Consider the following 21,616-nt stretch of genomic DNA (forward strand, 5'->3'; position numbering starts at 1 on the left):
GCTACCGTGGGTCCTTTTGGGCCTCCGCACGGCCCCCCAAGGAGGACCTCCGGGCGTCCACCGCCGAGCTGGTCTACGGCCAGCCACTACGCGTCCCGGGCGAATTTGTGCCCGACGTCACCAGTCCCTGGTCCGCAGCTCGACAGCGCTCGGACCTCCAGGAGACCGCCCGACGGTTTGCCCCCGTGCCAACGTCCCACCACGGTGACCCCCAGGCCCACGTCCCCCCAGCGCTTCGCACAGCGGAGTACGTTTTCGTGCGTCATGACGCACACCGGGGGCCACTCAGGCCGCCGTACGACGGACCCTTCCGGGTCCTGCGACGGGACGACAAGTCCTTCGTCATCGACGTCGGCGGCAGGTCGGACCGGATTTCGGTGGACCGCCTCAAGCCGGCGCACGTGGACATTGACCAACCACCTCGGTTGGCCCTTCCTCCGCGGCGAGGCCGCCCCCCGTCCACGGTGCCTCCCGCTCGATCACCCACCCCCACACCCACGACCCTCCAGGGGTCGCTTCGGCCGGGTCATCAGGACCCCCCTTAAATTGACCCTGCCGGTGCAAGTCGATTCTGGGGGGGCGTGTGTAGCGGTTGCCGCTGAACATACACAATCGCCTTACACCTGCCGAGGACGCAACCACGGAGCGATCGCTGTGCCGGGCTCGCCCAGACCGCCCGGAGACGCTCAGTCTCGCCTTTCCCGGGCTCGCCCGGCCCGTCCGGTGACACCCAGTCTCGCCGTTCCCGGGCATGTCCAGGCACGCCTGGCCCGTCCGGCGACACTCAGTCTCGCCTTTCCCGGGCATGCCCTGACTCGCCTTTCCCGGGCTCACCCAGCCCGTCCGGCGACACCCAGTCTCGCCGTTCCCGGGCATGTGCAGACTCGCCCAGGTCTCCCGGACACGCCCAGTTGCGCCTTTTAAGGGTAAACGCTCCGGCATGAGATATTCGAGTGCTTGTATATAATGCTGCCCGATAAACGGGCTTTTCAGAGTACCCGAGTTGATTTGATGCAATAAAGAAACTCGGACGAATTCCAGCTTTTTGTCGCGTCCATTCTTTCGATTCGAGTTGGAGCACAGCTCCTTCACAGGTAAATGAAAACCAACCAATTGGTGGAAGTCTGACACGTCTGGTTTCTGTGTGCGTTTCTTATTATTTTGTGTGCAGTAAACAAAACAGGATGGCCTTCTGGTGACAAGCACGACCACGAAGACCAAACGGCTCAATTTCATCATCATTATTGTGTAATTGAAGAAGAAGAAGCAAACCCTGGAGCTTGCGCAGTTCTTCATGCAGCTGCAGCCCAGCGTGGGCCCTCACGCTCTCATTCACTGGGTTTCGATCCGACAGGCGTTCGCTTGTCGTGTTCACCACAGCCTGGCAGTCCAACAGTGCCACCTCACCTACCCTGAAACGGTGCAAGCATTAAGGGAGGACCATGAAGTGAGAAAAGTGAGAAAGAAGGATTAGAAAAAAACTGTTTCCTGTTTCTTCATGTGTGAATGCAGTTGTGTGAATGCGGTTGTGTGAATGCGGTTGTGTGAATGCGGTTGTGTGAATGCGGTTGTGTGAATGCGGGTGTGTGAATGCGGGTGTGTGAATGCGGTTGTGTGAATGCGGTTGTGTGAATGCGGTTGTGTGAATGCGGTTGTGTGAATGCGGCTGTGTGAATGCGGTTGTGTGAATGCGGTTGTGTGAATGCGGTTGTGTGAATGCGGTTGTGTGAATGCGGTTGTGTGAATGCGGTTGAAAAAGTCTTCAAAAGCTAAGATTACCAGACCTCATCTCTCCTGGCTAACTGTTCTTTTTTGTTCCTTGTGCTGCTACTTGTATAATTGTGTCGTGCATCCAACTACATGTTCCTTTTCCACTGCGCGTCCACTTCTCACACTCTCTCTCTATTAAACTTTTTATATTTGGTTGTAAAACTTTTGAGGCTTCAATTTTAAAAGGATAAATATTTACCATTACTTGTGTTGCATATAACACCAGACCAAAACAAGCTATGGACTCCAAGTTATATTCTAAAAAGCAGACTCAGTGGACTAATGTTAAGAGTGTCCACTCCGAGTCTGAAAGGTCGGCAGTTCGATCTCCAGCCGAGTCATACCAAAGACTTGAAAAATGGTACGTCTGGGTTCAAATCTCGAACCAGCTATAAACTGTCATCACGGTGTTTCACAAGTAGGATAAGGCAGATCTGATGGACGTCAAGTCTGAGGACCCGTCTGCCAGTGCCAGCACTGGGACATTTGTGGACGTTTATGAAGAGAGTACAGTGTACTTTGCGAAGAGTACAGTGGTGAGAAAAAGTTTGTGAACCCTTTGGAATTTTCTGCATTTCTGCATACATTTGACCTAAATGTGATCAGATCTTCATCTAAGTCCGAATAATAGATGAAGTGAACCTGATTTTTAAAAAATAAAATAAATCGCACACCCCAAAAAAAAAAAAAAATCTACCTTTTCATTTATTGACCAAAATGACCCAATATTAAATTTCCGTGTCGGAAATAGGACATGAACCTTTACATTCAGTAACTTCTGGCACTCCTGAGAGCAACAATAACTTCAATCAAAAGTTTCGTGTAACTCTTGATCAGTCCTGCAAATCAGCTAGGAGCAATTTTGCCCCATTCCTCCTTACAGAACTGCTTCAACTCGTTTTTTTTTTGGGCTTTCTTGCATGAACTGCTCGCTTCAGGTTCTGTCACAATATTTCAATTGGGTTAAGGTCTGGACTTTGACTTGGCCATTCCAAATCATAAAATCTCTTCTGCTTCAGCAATTCTGTTGAAGATTTATTTGTGGGTTTAGGATCCTTGTCTTGCTGCATGACGCACTTTCTGTTAAGCTTCAGCTCACGGACGGATGCCCTGACATTCTCCTGTAGAATTTGCTGGTACAATCCAGAATTCATGAATCTGTCAATGATGGCGAGCCTTCCAGGTCCTGAGGAAGCAAAGCAGCCCCAAACCATGATACTCCAATCACCATGCTTTTGGTTGAGATGAGGTTTTTATGTTGGAATGCAGAGTTTGGTTTTCGTCAAAAATAGCGTTTCTCATTTAAGCCAAAAAAAATCCACTTTCGACTCATCTGTCCACAGAACATTCTTCCAATTGCCCTCTGGATCATCCAGGTGGTCTTTGGCAAACTTGAGACGGGAAGCAATGTTCTTCTTGGAGAGCAGTAGATTCCTCCATGCTATCCTCCCATGCACACCATTCTTGTTCAGTGTTCTCCTGATCGTGGACTCGTGAACACCGACAGTAGCCAATGCAAGAGAGGTCTGCAGATCCTTAGACATTACCCTGGGGTTCGTTGTCACCTCCTGGATTATTGTACGCCTGGCTCTTGGAATGATTTTTGTTGGATGACCACTCCTGGAAAGAGCAACAATGGTGTTGAATTTTCTGCATTTGTACACTATCTGCCTGACAGTGGATTGGTGAAGCCCAACATCTTAAGAAATGGTTTTGTAACCCTTTCTAGACTAACGAGCATCGACAACTCTTTTTCTGAGGTCCTCAGAAATCTCTTTTGATCGGGGCATGACACGCTTCCACCAACTTGTGTGGTGAAGACCAGACTGATGGTGATGAAGAAAGTTTATGTTTTTCATGTAGTGCATGGCCACCCAAACTCACTACTGATCGTCATCCCATTGATTAAAACTGCAATTACCCCCTTAATTGAACTGATTAACCTAGAGGTTCATATATTTATTCTGTCTAAGAAATTTAATGTTGGATCATTTTGGTCAATAAATAAATGAACTAGAACAGTGCTCGGTTGAGCGCATACCTCCGTCAGGCTGATCAGTTTATGTTTTGTATCCACTGATAGGCCAGATTCTGATTCGGACCTGAACCAAAATCTAATCAGCTTGTTCTTGTCACCGAACCAACTCGTCCACCAAGTTTGGTCATAACTCGTCCATAACTTTTTTTATATCATGTCATATATTGCTTTTCGCCCGATCTCTCAATGGTGAAGAATCACTTTAAAATTATATAATTATTGTATCCAAATCCATATTCAGATCTTCACCAAAATAGATTCGATTGGTCCTTGTCACAGACACAACCTCTCCACCAAGTTTCGTCCAAATCCGTCCACAACTTTTTGAGATATCCTGCTATGTATCGTTTTTGGCCCCATCTCCCAATGGTGAAGAATCACTTAAAAATTATACTAGCCGGATCCGAATCCGGATCTTCATCAAAATCTAATAATTTCGTCCGTGTCACATACACTTCCTCTCTGCCAAATTTCGTTTGAATCCTTCCACAACTTTGAGATACCTTGTTCACAAACAGACAGACACACAAACAGACAGACAAACAAACAGACAGACAGACGGGTGCACAGTGGTCTGGTCTTCTTGGATATCCCTTGACAACTGATTATACTGTCTGGTATCTCAGTGCGTGCGTTTGTTGTCTGGGCAACAGCTTCTACACAATAAACAAATTCAAGTGTCCAGGTTGTTCGCTTGTCTCGAGCTATGCAAGTTTACCACGATATGCAAAGCAATTGTTAAATATCGCTGGCAAGGAAACCAAAGTACAGGCAGGAGGAGATGAAAAACAAAACATTTTTTTATTATTTAATTAGCCTTCAATGTACTTGATCGAATTATCAAGTTTAAAATCACCGATAGATGAAAGGTGATGAAATTGCATCATAAATACTGCACGACAACATTCAGGTTCCTATTGAGTCAAGTTGATGGCGACTACTGCTACAATATCGGTGTAGTGTTTCCACTATCAATTTCAGTTTCTGTTTTTATGTCGAGTTCCATTCAAAACCTGCTTAGAATTGCGCCAAAGACACCCACCACAGCACGATCTTTTTATTGACGTCGGGTCGACACGTGAAAGGTGAGCGGTCAGCGAGTCGGGCAGCATTTTCGGGGCCACTTGCAAGGTTAGAGTTAAGGTCCTTGCATGCAGATCCCCATCGAGGGAGCGTGTCGACACAGACGGTTCTCGATGGTACGCCGAGGGGCTCCATATCACATACACAGGTTCCTAATTTCCAAAAAAAAATAAACAAATCGAAATTAAAATGCCAGCAAAAACAATGTATTAACAAAATTAACCAAACAAAATACAGTAGTGGATAAAATCAATTGGACGTGGATCGAGGGAGGCTAACGGCCGTGGGAAGCATGGAGAAGCTGACATTTTGGAAGTTCAGCCTTCGTCGGAGTGAAAGGTCCTTTTGCGCTACGGAATGGTTTCTGTCCAAAACATCAACTTCTCTCTGCTTCCCAAGTAGTCCATGAGCCAGATACTGAAATCCTCAACCACTCCTCCCCCCCACCCTCCGACCCCTGCCCTTATTCCCCTACTCACAAAAGTATGGAATTTTGCAAACCATTTTTTATTTATTAATATGGGTCTTAAGACTTTGAAATATGCTTATTTGCCATTTGCCTGCGGATGCTACTTTGTGTTCCAGAATAATGTGAACTTGTACCCGAAGCACCACAAGTGTAATGTTCAAACTATTTCTAAAAATGCCCCATGTGACTCTTAACATATATCTATGTACAGTGTAAAGTATCAAAATGCATCTTTTGATGTATACTATCCGAAAAACAGATAATTGTATACTTGTTATATTTGGATTTCAACATAGATAATAAATTCATTCACCCAGAATATGCCAAATTGAACTTTAATCCCCTCAACATGTAACACAGAGTCTTTGATAGGGCACTCAGATCAATTACATGCAACATCTAATACATTAGCAACCAACATCAACTAGGTTCATACATGTGATTGTATTTACATACTGATGAGATATACTGTATGTAGATTTACATAAAGAAAAGTAAAATCTTTGAAAGAATCCACTACAAAAATATTGCACATATCTATTCCTCATGACGTTATGACAAACTAATTAGATCACAGCTGTGATTGGCTGAATTATGTAGCCATGGCAACCATCTCGGTAACTTGGCTTGTGCAAGTGATATTTCAAAAACCGTTAAAGATCATTTAGCTTTCATATGACGCACATCTATTCGCCATAACCACCCAAAAGGTGCGAGACCGAGAGTATCAGCTCCTTTTTGTAATGAATTCTTTCAAATATTTTACTTTCGTTTATATAGATCTACGCAAATCTCAGCAGCACATATATTCAACAAATGTATGAACTTAGTAAGGCATTCCATAGAGAAACCAAAATACTGTCATGTCCAGGCTGATTAACTCAGACGATGGATGGATGGACCGAACTGGCTTTAACTCCCTCAGGTTGCGTTCAATCATGGCGGACTTGCATGTGCGTGGTTGTGAGGAGTAACATGAAAACTTTAGCTCTTTTAAAACAAACGGGTTCATTCCCGAACACACACCAGGACAAAAATTGAATCCGACGGTGGGGAATTCAATGACGGGATGGAAAGGAAAATAAATTCAACAAAAAACTACGTACAATGAAGTAAAATACATCTAAAGCTATATATAAGGCTCCTCACTCCAGATTCGATCACAGACAGGGAAAGGAAACGAAAACTGGGTGGCATGTCTCTGTCTGGTGGTGTGGACATGGAAGGAGTGGGCGGCTTAGCTAAAGATCCATTCTCCGAAAAGCTCCCCTCAGTGGGCCCTCCAGAAACTACTCAGACTCGACTAGGGCACACACTGCCAATTCTCCTCAGACCAGCTCAATGCTTCCCAGGCACAGAACCCGTGTGACACAGGCTCCTCCCCTCACTCTCCTGACAACACTCCGCCCCTGGAGGTGTTCATTGCTCTGCCCTCTTCAGAAGACGATCGTCACTCCACCCCCCTTTCTCCTAAACCTGGCAGAGCCCCCTAGACCTGGCAGAATGACATGCCTCGCGTTCCCCTTTTCTTTCCTAAGGCCACCAGGTAACATGACACAGGAGGCTTTGCACGTGTTTCTTTAACCTTAAACCCAAGCTATTTATTACACTACACCACCCACCGTATGGTGCACGTTCAAACAAAACAATCCTTAAGCTGACGTGCCCCTGCTTATTACACGAGATCGGCCAACTACTCGTACACGGACCATTCTACTCTATACACTTATATATGTTATATGGCATTGTCTAACCCCTCCCCACAAATGTGCCAACTTTACCTGAAGGTTAATTTGATGTTTATCACCTGGTGTTGACCTAATGGTTAGAGCGGTGGACTTGGGATCCTAAGCTTGGGATTTCAAAAACTCTATAAAAGTTTGATTCTTTGTGAGGGACTCATATTCATAAAACTGACGTCATTTAACAACTAATCTTCAAAACTTATTTGTACAATGATTCCAATCAAACGGTCTGCACTCTGAGCATCCACCAGGTATCGAACTAAAATACACAATTTGCATCGAAGCTGATTTTCAACACAACCACCATCCTTCACAATTTGCCACAGTGGGAGAACTCTCACCTGCACCACAACTACGACTTTAACGGCCCCAATTATTCCCACCTTCCTGGGGTGGTCGGGAAAGGTTTTTGGTCCAAGCCTTTCACGAATCGGCTGGCGAGGACCAACGAGGCGGGGTAACAGGAATGTGTTATTTGTTCAGAGCGTTGGCGATAACTCACCTACTCTTAACGAAAGACACCGTGGGATATATAAGGTCAATCATTCCGCCAACTAATGCGAGCAGACAGGACAGCCGGCTTATCGTCCATCCGAGGGGACGGCGCACTTTGTGCCGCAACGCCCTGCCTGCGCAGAACCAATCCGGCAGTGTATAGTCGGGGCGAGAATCGAACCGAGGCCAGACAGCTCCACTCTGTCGTGCAATAGTGTGGGAAATACAGGAAGAAAAACACACCTACGGTAATTCAAATCGACTCCAATCTTCATTACATGACGTTAAAACGGCGTCTTAACATGGCTTCCGAAGGGGGCGGGGCGTTCCTAACGCAGAGGGGAGGGGATCCCAACACGGACGATGAGGGGCGGGGCGTTATCCAACACGGACGATGAGGGGCGGGGCGTTATCCAACGCGGCGGAGGGGAGTGGCTCCCAACAGGAGAGGGCGGGGCCAGCACGTGAGTTTCACGTTTTACCAAAACCGCAAAACGGACGTGATTTTAAAACGCTGATTTAACTGTTTTTAATCGAAATTATTCTGTTCTTCATTGTACACCTAACAAATGCGAAATACAATCTTTTAACGTTCATGAGCTAATTGCTAATGGTCGTTAGCGGCCAGTTCACCATTTCCCGACGTTACATACCAAGATCCGTAGAGATCCCGTTCCCCCTGGACAATGTGGCGCCTTCACGCACACAACCTGGACAGCGGGTAGACCCTCGGTGCCGGGACACTGTCCACTTCCCGTATGGAAAACGCAGGACGCCAAATGGCCCAACCCAAACTACAACAAAATGCTTCCTGTGAAAACCCCATTACTCATTCTTTTACCGAATTCATTATTTCCTCAATCTATCATTGTGTCTTCTTCTTTTTTTTTAAGGTTTAATGGCGCTTTCAGAGCCGCGAGGCTCTATATACGCCACGCACCCTAACATCCAAACAAAACCAAACCAGGAGGATTACACTAGAAAAACTAGACTCACACTGCTAACCCCGTATCTTAGATTAACTTTAAAACTGATCTACAAAACCCAGGATGTTTCAGATCCAGCCAGCAAAAGGCTTCCGGCAGACCTGACCACCGACCACGTGATCCCCATTCCGCGGACAGAAAGCTGAAGACGAGAGGTCGAGAGCGAGCATTATAATAACGCGGACAAAAAGAAAAAACATGGTCCAAATCTTCGGGAACCTTACACCGATCACACCACCCCGAGGGATGGCACACGATCCTGTGAAGATAAAAATTGAGAAAACAATGTCCAATTCTAAGTCGAGATAAGATAGACTGCTCCCTGCGAGGGAGCCTATCATTATGTCAATTGTCAATCCAACTTTCGTTACTTAAACATTCTAATACTCATACTCGAAGTTCTTTCGTTAGACGTACTGGGACTGTATTTGGAATAGTAAATAGTATTCCAAAAATATAAAAATCACGAATAACACATTTAATAAACATGTGATTTTTCTTTTCTTTTTTAAGTTTCAACGATCCAGAAAAAATTCAGCCGGAAATTATGGATGAATAGTTTATTTACAAATATCACCGGATTTTCATTATGGATGAATACAAACCAAAAAATCATTTTAAGTACTCCTGCCAACTACACCACCGAGACCAACATGAACTGCGTCAATGTGTATCTCCATACTAGGAGTTCTTCTTCTTCTTCTTCTTTTGAGTTTATGGCGTTTTCACAGCCGCAAGGCTCTATACACGCCACCTGCCTGATCATAACTGTGTTGAAAAGAAAATATATTGAAAAGGAGGCCTATGGGACATCCATAAAACTATATAGGTCTCCCACACGCTTTCACAAAGTTTAGGACCGCCTTGCACAACCGAGGATGCTTCTGGTTTAAAAGACCAAAAATGACGGGCAGGTCAGACCCACCGACCTAACGATTTTAAATAGGAGCAAACTATGAGTTATAATTGTTGACTCAGGTCGTTCCTTCTTAACTATTAAATATTTATTATATATTTATTTAATGTCCTGCTAACTGATTTTTATATTATTGTGTACCACCACCGCACAACGTGTCCTTTCGCTTTGTAACATCTTCAGTTTCAAACGGCTTCGTTTGACGGTCTGACTGACCTGCCTGTCAATTGTCTCAGTAAATGTGTATCGTGTAGCGCCATCTCCAGGTGGGAGAGGGTATTACAAATTTACAATATTACCTTCTGCAGTACAGTATTCCTGTTTTGAATTCCACAGGACAGAATGTCCACCTTCTACAGTACCGTTTTGAATTATAAGCAGTCGGCATGTTTTTGCTTCATACACGTAACCCAGATTTTTTTTTTTCGGGAGCGATTGAAGCTGTCAGTTGCCTATACACCGCCCAAATAAGGGTATGTGTCAGAAGAACTGTGACATGCGGGGAACAAGATCGTCCGTAGGGTGGGTACTCTTGAGTACTTTGCTGGTATACTTTGAACTGCAATGTATGTTCTATTCTCTGCAACACAAAGTGCACCAGTTTCTGGTTCGTAAATTACAGAGTATTCCATTTTAATTCACGGTCTCGTTATTATTCTGCATATTTATGCACAAATGGTTTTTATTAAACTTTTATTTCGCACTAAGTGCCTTTCATTGTTTCAAAAATGTGATCGAGGGGGCCCAAAGACCCCTTTTGCCCGAGCCAAGATACCGTCAATCAACCCTGGAACTGCGTCACTAGGGGGTTTATGCGCATGCGCGCCGACAAATCGGGGATGCATTACGTCATTTTGAATGTATTGTTTTATTTGGCATTCACTCTCAGACTACCCGATCATACATTTTCACTCATTAAATTAATCCGAGCCGAGTAGTATAATCAGTAGTTTCTTGTAGTGCAACACTTATGGATAAAGTTTCGTCGAACTTTGCAGTGGAAGTGAAATGTTACAAAATGAAAGAATAAAAAAAAAATAACCTCCGTCCACCTTCAGTCTTGGACGAAATCAGGGTGGATCAATCAATTGTGCAAAGGATGCCTTTATGTCTGCCTGGAATGCATTGTTTCAACGATATGGTATTCATAGAATACTTACCCTATGCAGGCGACTTGGTGCGAGGCAACTTTAAGTTTTTTTTCCTTCTTTGATCCAATATGGCTGCCAGACCACGTGACCAAGGACATCATAAATTCGCATTCTCCAATATAATTTTTGCGTAGATCACGCTCAAGAAGTTTTTTAAAATTATATATATATATTTTTTTCAATACAAAAAATATATAATTTCCTTCTATCCTCGCGGGCACGTGTGCTTGTTGTCTCGCCCCATCCCCTTTATCTCCTTTTCTTCCACCTCCAGCCGAAACTCACCTTTCCAATTCTAGTTTCCTCCATCTCATTTAACCCTTTCTCCTTTCTCTGATCCACATCCACACCCTTACCCTTACTTCAGGGACTTTCCCCAGATTGTTTTTCACGGTTTTGTTTAAATATGTTTAAACTTTCCCTGCAGTGTTTATTACAAAACGGTTTTTCTTTCAATTTTTCTTGAGGCTTGATGAGGCTTTTTCAATTTCCTCATCAAATGATTCCATTAAAAAAAAAAAATCAATCTCTTACAGTCCTTTCTTTCTACATTTTCTAGTCACCTTCATTCCACCCCTCCTCTATCGTTTTCAAACGGAACAAGTGTGTCCACCCTCAGGAGAGACCGGAAGCACTATCTCTCTACTATCAAGACTGAACTCTCAAACCTGTCTCCCTCTTCCAAATCCTGGTGGCGTCCGGTCAAATCTGTTTCTGGTGTTTGTTCCCCGTCCATCCCCTCCCTTACCTCAAACGGCTACACAGCTGACACCACACGTAAATAGCCGAATGCCTCAACTCTGTGTTTGCCTCAAAATCTTGTGTCCCCGAACCCATCCCTCTCTGTACCCACCATACCCAGTCGAACCCAGCTGCTCCTTGACTCTGTGTCTTTCTCCCCTGACAAGGTAGAGAGGTTCCCCAAGGCAGTGTTCTGAGCCCTGTGCTTTTTCTGGTCTTCATCAATGATCTCTCCAACTCTGGAAAATCCTCTCATCTCTTTGCTGATGACTCCACTCTCTGTCGCTCCATACCTCATCCCTTTGATCGGCAGTCTGCAGCCTCCTCACTCTCTGCAGACCTGGACAAAATCACAGACTGGTCAAACAAGTGGAACATGTCTTTCAATCCTGACAAATCTCACACCATGTCTCTCCGAAAAGACCGACTGGACAACCCTCCCATCTACTTTCTCAACAATCCTCTCCAAGAAGTTCTGTCACTCAAGCTTTTGGGTCTCACAATCTGCCATGATCTTTCCTGGGAAAACCACATTTCCAAGCTGGCCTCCAAAGCCAGTCGCCGACTGGGCATCCTCCGTCGTGCAAAGTCCTCCCTTGGCTCACCTGAGCTCCTCACCACACACAAGGCTTTCATCCGCAGCTCAATGGAATACTGTTCTCCCCTCTGGGCTGGTGCTCCCGCTCACACCTAGCTTGGCTTCACTCTGTTGAAACCAAAGCTTTCAGAATCATTGGAATCTCCCCTGATGAAGCTAACTCCGAGGGCCTTTCACTCACTCACCGCAGGCAGGTTGGTGGTCTTTCTGTCTTCTAACGACTCCTCTCTGGCCTTGCTCCCCCAGCTCTCTCTGTGCTCTGTCCCCCAAATATTCCTGCAGGTCGCACAAGATCTGCCAGCAACCCTCTTCTGGTTAAACTGCCAAAATCAAGACTCTCTGCTCACCTTCATTCCTCTTTTCTCCCACCTCTGGAACAAACTCCCTCACTCTCTTCAATCCCTCTCCTCCCTCCAGGTCTTTAAAACAGCTGTTCACCACCATCTCTTATCTTCCCCCATCCAAAACCTTGATCTTTTCTACCCCCGTTAATTCACCCCAGATCCACTTTTATGCAATACCGAATTCTTTCCTGGTATTCCTTGCAGTGTTCATATGTTTTTTTTACCTCTCCCACCCCCCTTTCCCATGCCTCCTCCCCCCAAGCCCTCTCCTTCCCACAGATCTCCCGATGTCCCTGCTCTTCATCTTGTCTCCCACTCCCTTTATTATGTTTTGTGTGTCAGTTTGTCTTTTTGTGATCAACGTTAGCTCTTTCACAAGCCTCGATCTTGTATACAACAACAACAAAAAAAAAGATTGGACGAAGCGTTGTTTTTGTCGAAATTATGACGTCATAATTAAGGCACCAATGACATCATTGATCACATTACTCACGCAGAGTTCTTTACAAAGAGCCACATTTCAATTCTTTCCGTGGAGCGGTTTTGGAGATATAGAGGTCCAAATTTTTTTCAGTTTTTCCAAGATGGCGCCTATACCACGTGACTCATGACGCCATAATTATCACAAAAATTCTGCACAAGTAGACACATGTCGTGGTGAAAAAGTGTCAATCGGACCAACGTTTGCCGAGAAAATGAATTTTTAAAATGCTGACACGTACGTACGTACACAACCGATCGCTTAACGCTGCTTTCAAACGGTCCTAATTCACTGCGGAGCTTACGTGCCACTCATCATAGAGCGTTGGTGTTGCCAAAGGAGTCTATTGGCAAAGGTTACACTGGGTGGTTTGCCATTGCCTTCCCAGCAGTCACAGGACAGGGATTTGTAATTTTATGGTGCCGGTGATGGCTCGCCTACTCTTCGCAAAAGACACCGTGGGATCTTTAACGCCCATCAATTGCAGTGGCAAAAAGAAAATCCTGAATGATTACGTAAACTGTGATGACGTCAACATTTTATTTGAATAATAATGATTTACAAATCTTGTGCATTGCTATCTCTAAGATTCCCATAGCCTGCATCATACAAGGTGCCCCGTCAAACAAGGAGCGTATAGTTCATATAAATACTCATAAATACACACATTGCAAGTGGAACAAATGATCAGTGAACATTGAGAATTTTAAACAATTATGGAGATATCTTTTTTTTCTGAAGTGGCACAAATATTCCAGGAATCCATGTACTGTAGTCAGGCCCACAAAGCACACACGCAAGTCATTGGACGGTACACTGGGGAAAAGGGGAAGAAATAAATTTTCCCAAGTCTCTATTACATAATAATGTTCATGAAATAAAAGCTTAATCTATGTACCATACTCTGCTGACAGAGTTGTTGCTGCCGAAGCAGTCTTATGGCAAGGATTATATTGGGTGGGTTGCCTTTGCCTTCCCAGAGGTAGTCAGGGCAGGATTTTGTAATTTTGCCAGGTGCAGGCTCACCTACGTTTGGAAAGATAGCTCAAGTAAGCTTCGCGAAGGACATCTTTAAAGTCCACAAACAGCAACCAACGATGGCAGACTGGTCCTTAGGTAAACGTTCGTCCGATGGTGGCGGCGCACCGATTGATGCAACCTGCCTGGAAATGTCCTGCCTGGAAAGCACCATTACGACAGTTTCATAGTCACGTCGGGAATCGAACCCAGAACAGACAGCTGAGGAGAGCGCACTACCACTGCAGCAACCTGTCAGATCAAATAAAGCCAGTTATCGATTTATAAAAAGAAACAAAATCACAGCAAAAGAAATGCTTCCCCTTTACAATGAGCCTCTGTGTTTGCAACTCGAGATCATTCGCAGCTGTTTTGAGCGTTTGCAAAATGACCGATGATGATAACCTGTGAAGAATTGCATTGAAGGAATTACCTTGAGGAGTCCGTGCTAGCATTTCCTGCAGATGTGCAATTACAAACGCACCCGTAGAGACAGGCCAGGATAGAACGTTTATACAAAGGGACGGAGCAAAGGACAACGGGACCATAACCTCTGTCTGGGCCATAGCCTCTACGCCAGAACAGCCTCTGCTTCCTGCACTTCTTTCATCTCAAAGTACACACTAGCTTGGAGAGAACCATATGGGAAACCTATTATTCTTCCCACGTGAAATAAACAAACATTTAGATGTCAAATGGGGAAGTGGCGGTGGGGAAAGGGAAGAGCGAACCCCAAAATACAGCAGTGTAATTCGTATAAAACTTGTAAAACTTTTTAGGTGCAAGCACTGCATTTCCAACAACATAGGTTTGGTCTAAAGTCAAAGGTTTCGTACAAGGCACGGTAGTTGTACTGTGGTTAAAATTAACGGAATTGCATAGACAATATTCCACAAGGAAGTTGGAGTTGGATGAGAAGTTGCACATCGAGTTGCAGTTGCACCGGAATGTCAGCCTGGGTCACGGGTCACGTCCCGCGGGTCCGAGGGAAATCATGGGAATTGCTACGCAGGACAACAAAGACCAAATTGTGGACAAACGGTCCAGATTATGACATCATTTTGGCATAACGAATGGCACACATTCCAAGTATTTGACTCAGTTTGCATGACACAAGGAACTTCAAAGTAGGAGATGGCTATTTGGTCCATCAACCCTGTGCCAGGTATTCAAATGCATTGCTCAAGTATTGGCTTTTTATAAAAGTACTCAAGTACAAGTTTCACCACTAATCACAAGTTTATAAACAATTATGACGACAAGTTCTTACAATATACACTTAGTGTTTGATTAAAGGAGAAAGAAAAGAAATAACGGTTCAGTCACTTATCTGGTAAATGTAATCCGCGAGTTAAAAAAAAGAAAAAGATAAAGAACACACCAAATCCGAGAGGACTATCATCCCAGAGGTTGTGTTCAAATCCAGCTTAAGGCAGCAATATATCAGGAGATTTGAATTCTAGGCTTCAGGAAATCGAGTTAGTTTCAGGAGAACTGCCACACCTTTGCTGGATTGTCTGAAGAACCCAGCTGGCTCATTAACGACTTCCAGGGTGGGATAATCCATATGCCTCACCAGGTCTTGTCTACACGTGACACTAGTCCACACTCACTGAGGTCGATTCTTCTCCCCCTTCTCCTGTACTTGCACTAAAAAAAAAAAACAAACAAAAAAAAACCTCCCGAAGTGTTATATTTCTCCAAAAAATAGTGAAAGTGGAAAAAAATTCAGGTAAAGGGTGAAAAGTGAGATCAAAAATAATAGCGGCTTTGTCAAATTATGTGCACAAGAAAACTTTGTAAACACCTTCCAAGTTTGAGTAACATAAGCAATACATATGGCAGGAGTTTGTCTGCAATCATGGAAATTCTCTCGCAAAAACAATAATGGCAACAACAATAACGACAGCAACAGTAACAACACCGTTCGGCCCAAAGCTTGTATGAATTTTGAGTGAAAGTAGTAACACACGCCAAGGCACCACTGTTGGAACATCGCGCTCCACTAATCCCAAACTTGACCCGTGACCCCTTTTCGCAGCAAATTGCTTTTTAGGTCTGACCTCTAATGTAGGGCAGTGTATGTGCGATCAGCGATTACATGATAATACTCTTAAATCGAGCACAGCATTAAAAACCACAGTTGGAGTTGGACATTTGCAGACAGATGGACCTTCAGTAGTAATGGCCTAGGTTGCTCGGATGAACAACGTCTGTCCTTCCATTCCTCCATATTTCATTGAGAATCCGCTCCCTCTCTTCGAGCCTCTGAGCCATTTCAATTTCCTCCGCCGACGTGAACACGTTTGTGGGCGTACCAAAATCCTGGGTCAAATTCTGTGCTCGTACAACCGACGAGCTCGACGACTCGGAATCTTCCGAATCGGAATTCCCGGAATCCGAAGCAACACGACGGGAATTCTGGCCGGCCTTCCCACGCAGTCTACGGCAATCCCGCTGGCAGTGGACACCATAAACCAAACCACACAGGGTGAGAAGGAGGCCAACGACAAGGCCGGACAAGCAGACCAACGCCGCTCGTTCTGGGTGCTCTAAGGAGAAATTGGGGAAAGGAATTTAATAATAATGTTCCCAAGATTACTTCTAATTAGCACTTTCATTCCAACCACATATACACTATTACACCACCATTGTAGTCTTCACTACAACAACAAACAACCATTGACTTGTATCCCTGCCATTATCACTAGTAACGTAGAACCCTGACATTCACGGATTCGCAACTTGCGGAACCCAGCGATTCGCGGTTTATGAAACGTGAACGGTTTCTACTTTCACGGCACTTTGCTACAGCTACTCGAGGTTTTTTCGGGCATAAACCATACCCCACCATCATTCCGCACAAACAATGACCACACTACCTACCCTCCTCCATCTACCCACAATCCCCTGCACGGGTCTGTCGACGCAGCGCGTCCTGGGTCCAACTTTCTTCTCGTCCCGCGGCCTTGACCTGCTGTGATTCCTTGCGCTCGTGAACTTTTGTGCTCATTGTTTCAAATCAATCATGGATCCTAAGCGTACGAGTAGTGCAGGAGATGCATCTGTTTCCAAGAGGCAGAAAAAAGTGATGAGCTTGTGGGCAGACATTATGGTGTGAATGAGTCCACTGTGCGGTACATAAAGAAAAATGAGAAGGCGATTCATGAAAGTGTTGCGGCTAGCACAGCACTCGGTGCCAAAGTCGTTACACAGGTCAGGGATGTTCATATTAAGAAAATGGAGAAGGCATTGAATGAGTGGCTTCAGGACAATGTGCAGAAAAATGTTTGACCGGTTCTCTCTCCGAGGATATACAAATGGGAAAGTGGAGTGGAAGTGAGAGGAAGGCTAGCCAGTCCTTTATGTGGACCTATCATTCATGAAATGGCAAAGCACATGGATGGTCATCTGGTTAGTGCAGGTGGTGCTGCTAACACAAGTGATGCCGGTACGAGTGGCCCCTGTCCCTTCCAAGCAGGGAAGGGATGGTTTGACCAGTTCAGGAAGCGGTGCAACCTCCACAATGTGAAGCTCACAGCAATGCGAGCGTGCCTCAGCAGATGTTTTGTTGCCGTATAAAGAGCACATCTATTGATCACCTATTTTTCTCGCTCCGGTCCCTTCTCCTCAACACTATCAGCACCCTCACCCGTGTCCCCTTCAGTGCAAGGCACTTCAGCACCCTCACCTATGTCCCCCTTCAGTGCATGGCTCTTCAGCACCCTCACCTGCATCCCGCATCCCCTTCAGTGTACGACTCTTCAGCACTCTCAACTGTGTCCCCTTCAATGCACGACTTCAGCACCTTCAACTGCATCCTCTTCAGTGCATGACTGTTCAGCACCTTCACCTGCGTCCCCTTCAGTGTACGACTCTTCAGCACCCTCACCTGCGTCCCCTTCAGAGGAGTTCTGTGGATTCTGACTCATCGTCATAACCACATCAAAAGTAAATAAAAATGGTTAACAGTACCTACTGTTGGTTTTTTTGTAAGCTTTTTTTACTAAAACTGTAATTATGTGCATTCTTGTTCTTAAACTTTTTAAAATTCCGACATTTGTGCTAGTTTTCAAGAATGTATCCCCTGCAAATGCAGGGGTTCTCCTGTATTACCACCATGAGTACCACTCCAACCATTCACTCTCACAGCCACCATAACAGCCCTTTTCACTATTACGCCATTGCAATGCCACGATTACACCACTATCACTCACACGATTACCACCACAAATCTATCACCACACCTTCACTGCAACCACCATGAGTTATTCCGATTCTCATGTACCATACTCTGTTGCAGAGTGTCGGTGCTGCCGGAGCAGTTTCATGGCAAGGGTAAAACTGGGTGGGTTGCCATTACCTTCCGACCCAAGGGTTATACATTGTCACAAATTATGTATGTTGGTAGGGGTTGACTCAGCCTGTCACCCCTTCCGAGGTCGGCAAAATGAGTACCAGATAACTGGTTATAGAGAGGCATTGCATCAGCGGCAGACACACCCACTGAAAATGATGCAACCAGCAGCCGGGTGGCTGCACACGAACCACCACCACCTTCGCCAGAATTAACTCTCACGTACGTTGTGTGTAAAGTTACGTACGTTGTGTGAGTTAATTAACTCTCACGTACGTTGTGTGAGCTTAGTACCAGGCGGCTTAAAACATTTATTACCCTTGCCTGAGGAGAAGTGGACGGTGGTGCTCTTCAGAGACAGAGGAGATAGCGAGCAAACCAAAGGAGGCTATCCTGTCTGCTTGCCTCATGCCGGCGGCTGGCTACAGGTGCGAATCCGTGCCATCTTGTGTGCTTCCCACGCGGGGTGGTTATACCACGGATACGACCATCAAACTCCGAAAAGCCCCGTAGACCAGAGCTGAGTGCCGGCCGATACAAATACAAAGAGCATTATATTATTTCTTTTTTCATTTCATTGTGTTGTATACGATACTCAATCTCAGCGCAGGAAGGTTCAACTGGACCCTCGTCGGTCTTCCTTTCATCGTCATCAGCTAAACAAGCGAGGACAGGACAAGACAAGGCTTCCTGAGGCTCGTTTGCATGACGTGCTTGAGGCCTCCTTTCCTGCTTCCTGAGGCTCGTTTGCACGACGTGCTTGAGGCCTCCTTTCCTGCTTCCTGAGGCTCGTTTGCACGACGTGCTTGAGGCCTCCTTTCCTGCTTCCTGAGGCTCGTTTGCACGACGTGCTTGAGGCCTCCTTTCCTGCTTCCTGAGGCTCATTTGCACGACGTGCTTGAGGCCTCCTTTCCTGCTTCCTGAGGCTCGTTTGCACGACGTGCTTGAGGCCTCCTTTCTTGCTTCCTGAGGCTCGTTTGCACGACGTGCTTGAGGCCTCCTTTCCGGCTTCCTGAGGCTCATTTGCACGACGTGCTTGAGGCCTCCTTTCCTGCTTCCTGTGGCTCGTTTGCACGACGTGCTTGAGGCCTCCTTTCCTGCTTCCTGAGGCTCGTTTGCACGACGTGCTTGAGGGCTCCGAGTGCTTCTGCTCACTGAGGATCTCACCTTCGAAAGTGTTGCGTTTACATTCTGTACGCCTGGCCATCTTAGCTACTTAACGTGCAGTGTAAACGAACCTTTTCTTTGTTATCAATGGTGATCTCAAGCTTGTGGAGGAGCTTGTATGTGTAATGTATTTGGGAGGACGACTCGCCCATCCTTGTGCTTTTACATGAATTGACTTGGACCGGTGTGTACGGTGTGTACCCTGGTTAGAATAGGTACACCGTATCCCTGCGTGTCGTAAGAGGCGACTCAGAGGGTTGGCGTCAGGAAGGGCACCCGGCCATAAAAACATTGCCTCAAAAAGAGAACCATGACAATTACAACCACATATGGGCAGGGTACAGCCCGAAGTGGAGATCGGTTTCTGAGGTTTGGGACATGGAATGTAGGGACAATGACAGGGAGATCAGGAGAAGTGGTGGAAGTATTGATCATAAGAAGAGTGGACATATGTTGTGTGCAAGAGACGAGATGGAAGGGAATTGGTGTGAGAATGGTGAAGGGTAGGCAGGGACAGAAATACAAGTTTGTGTGGCAAGGGTGCCCGGAGGGCGTGAATGGTGTTGGTGTCCTGTTTTCTGAGGAGTTTGTAGACAGTGTCGTGAGTGTGACTAGAGTGAGTGATAGGTTGATGATGGTGAAAATGATGATTGGAAAGCTCTTGGTCAACGTCATCTCGGGATATACTCCGCAGGTTGGTCGGAGCGATGAAGAGAAGGACAAGTTCTGGTGTGCGATAGAGAAGCTGATGGAAAAGGTGAAAGATGAGGAAGTTGTTGTGGTAGGAGGAGACCTAAATGGACATGTGGGAAGGAGTATGGACGGTTTTGAGGGAGTTCATGGGGGTTACGGATATGGTGTGAGAAATGGAGAAGGTGAAAGGATTTTGGAGTTTGCTGATGGAGCTGATTTGTTGATTTGTAATACTCAGTTCCAGAAAGGGGATAATAAGCTTGTTACATACACGTCAGGTGGGTCGACGACAACTGTTGACTACCTGATGGTGCGTAGACGAGATAGGGGGCACCTCCGGGACACAAAGGTGATCCCGGGGGAGGAGGCTGTTTCACAGCACCACTTGGTTGTCTGCGACATAAGGGTGAAAGGTGCGAGGAGAGCTCGGCGGGTGAAGTACCAACCGAGAATGAAGGTGTGGAGGGTTGAAAGAGGTGACAATAAGGGAGGCATTCAAAGAGAAGCTGAGTCGGGTAGAGGATGATGTGGTTGAGCTTGAACGTGGTTGGATGTCAATGAAAGATAGTCTGTTGGGAGCCGTTGGTGAGGTATGTGGATGGACAAAAGGACCACCGAGGCACTCGGAAACATGGTGGTGGGATGAAGAAGTTGGAAAGAGGATTGACGAGAAGAGGAAGAAGTTCAAGGAGTGGCAGAAGGCGAAGGATACGGGAGCAGAAAAAGCAGAGCATGAAAGTTATAAGGCAGCCAAGAAGGCTGCAAAGAAAGAGGTAGCAAAGGCGCAGGAGACATGTAGGAAAATGTTCGGAAAACGCTTGGATTCGGAAGAGGGTCAGAGAGCGGTATTCAGGATTGCAAAGCAGATAGCGAAAGAGAGGTGTGATGTGATGGGGGTGAGTTGCTTGAAGGATGAAGTGGGACAAATCGTTGTGGACCCAGATGGAATTAAAGGAAGATGGAAAAGATATATGGAAATGCTGTTGAATACAGAGGATGAATGGGATGGCAACAGAGAGAGTAACCCAGTTTTTGGACCGGCAGAGAAGATAACTGAGAAGGAAGTTGAGGAAGCGATAAAAGCAATGAAGAGTAGAAAAGCGGGAGGGCCGACGGGAGTTGTGGGAGATATGTTGAAGGCAGCTGGAAGTTGGGGTGTGAAGAGAATGGCAGAGATCTGTAATCTGGTGGTGAAAGAAGGTCGCATTCCAGTGGATTGGGAACTGAGTCCCCTCGTCCCTCTATACAAGGGGAAAGGTGACCCTCTGGAGTGTGGCTCGTACCGAGCGATAAAGTTATTGGAGCATGGAATGAAGGTATTGGAAAGGGTGTTGGAGAGGAGGATAAGGAAGAAGGTGAAGATCGACGAAATGCAGTTTGGATTTATGCCAGGAAGAGGAACGACAGACGTGCTCTTTATTGTTAGGCAGTTGCAGGAGAAGTACATGGAGAAGAGGAAGAAGTTGTTTCTTGGGTTTGTTGATCTGGAGAAAGCATTCAATAGGGTTCCACACGAAGTATTGACATGGGCATTGAGGAAGATAGAAGTGGAGGAATGGTTGATC

General features: G+C 45.8%; 2 protein-coding genes across 8 annotated transcripts in view; both read right to left on the reverse strand.

Annotated features, from left to right (window-relative positions):
* GDAP2 (ganglioside induced differentiation associated protein 2) overlaps positions 1-8,786 on the reverse strand; it is a 79,785-nt gene extending 70,999 nt beyond the window's left edge. For 2 of the 6 annotated variants that reach the window (XM_068110771.2, XM_068110774.2), the window contains exons 1-3: positions 8,254-8,786; positions 4,851-5,043; positions 1,273-1,412 (exon numbers count right to left, since the gene is read on the reverse strand). In XM_068110771.2, the coding sequence (XP_067966872.1) occupies positions 1,273-1,412; positions 4,851-5,026 (316 nt within the window). In that variant the 5' untranslated portion in view covers positions 5,027-5,043; positions 8,254-8,786. Of the gene's footprint in view, positions 1-1,272; positions 1,413-4,850; positions 5,044-7,607; positions 7,802-7,843; positions 7,940-8,253 lie in introns of those variants that run through there. The other 4 variants (XM_068110772.2, XM_068110770.2, XM_068110769.2 and 1 more) reach the window with 4 other exon arrangements.
* A 4,557-nt stretch (positions 8,787-13,343) lies between these two features.
* LOC137423520 (protein eva-1 homolog A) overlaps positions 13,344-21,616 on the reverse strand; it is a 33,079-nt gene continuing 24,806 nt past the window's right edge. Inside the window, exons 3-4 of one of the 2 annotated variants that reach the window (XR_010983725.2) lie at positions 15,338-16,386; positions 13,344-14,838 (exon numbers count right to left, since the gene is read on the reverse strand). Coding sequence is in view for 1 of the 2 variants with exons in the window: in XM_068110778.2 (XP_067966879.1) it covers positions 16,010-16,386 (377 nt within the window). In the remaining variant the exon portion in view is untranslated. Of the gene's footprint in view, positions 16,387-21,616 lie in introns of both variants that reach the window. The other variant, XM_068110778.2, reaches the window with a different exon arrangement.

Source organism: Myxine glutinosa, chromosome 3 (assembly GCF_964187855.1).
Source record: "Myxine glutinosa chromosome 3, kmMyxGlut1.1, whole genome shotgun sequence".
NCBI classification, from domain to species: Eukaryota; Metazoa; Chordata; class Myxini; order Myxiniformes; family Myxinidae; genus Myxine; species Myxine glutinosa.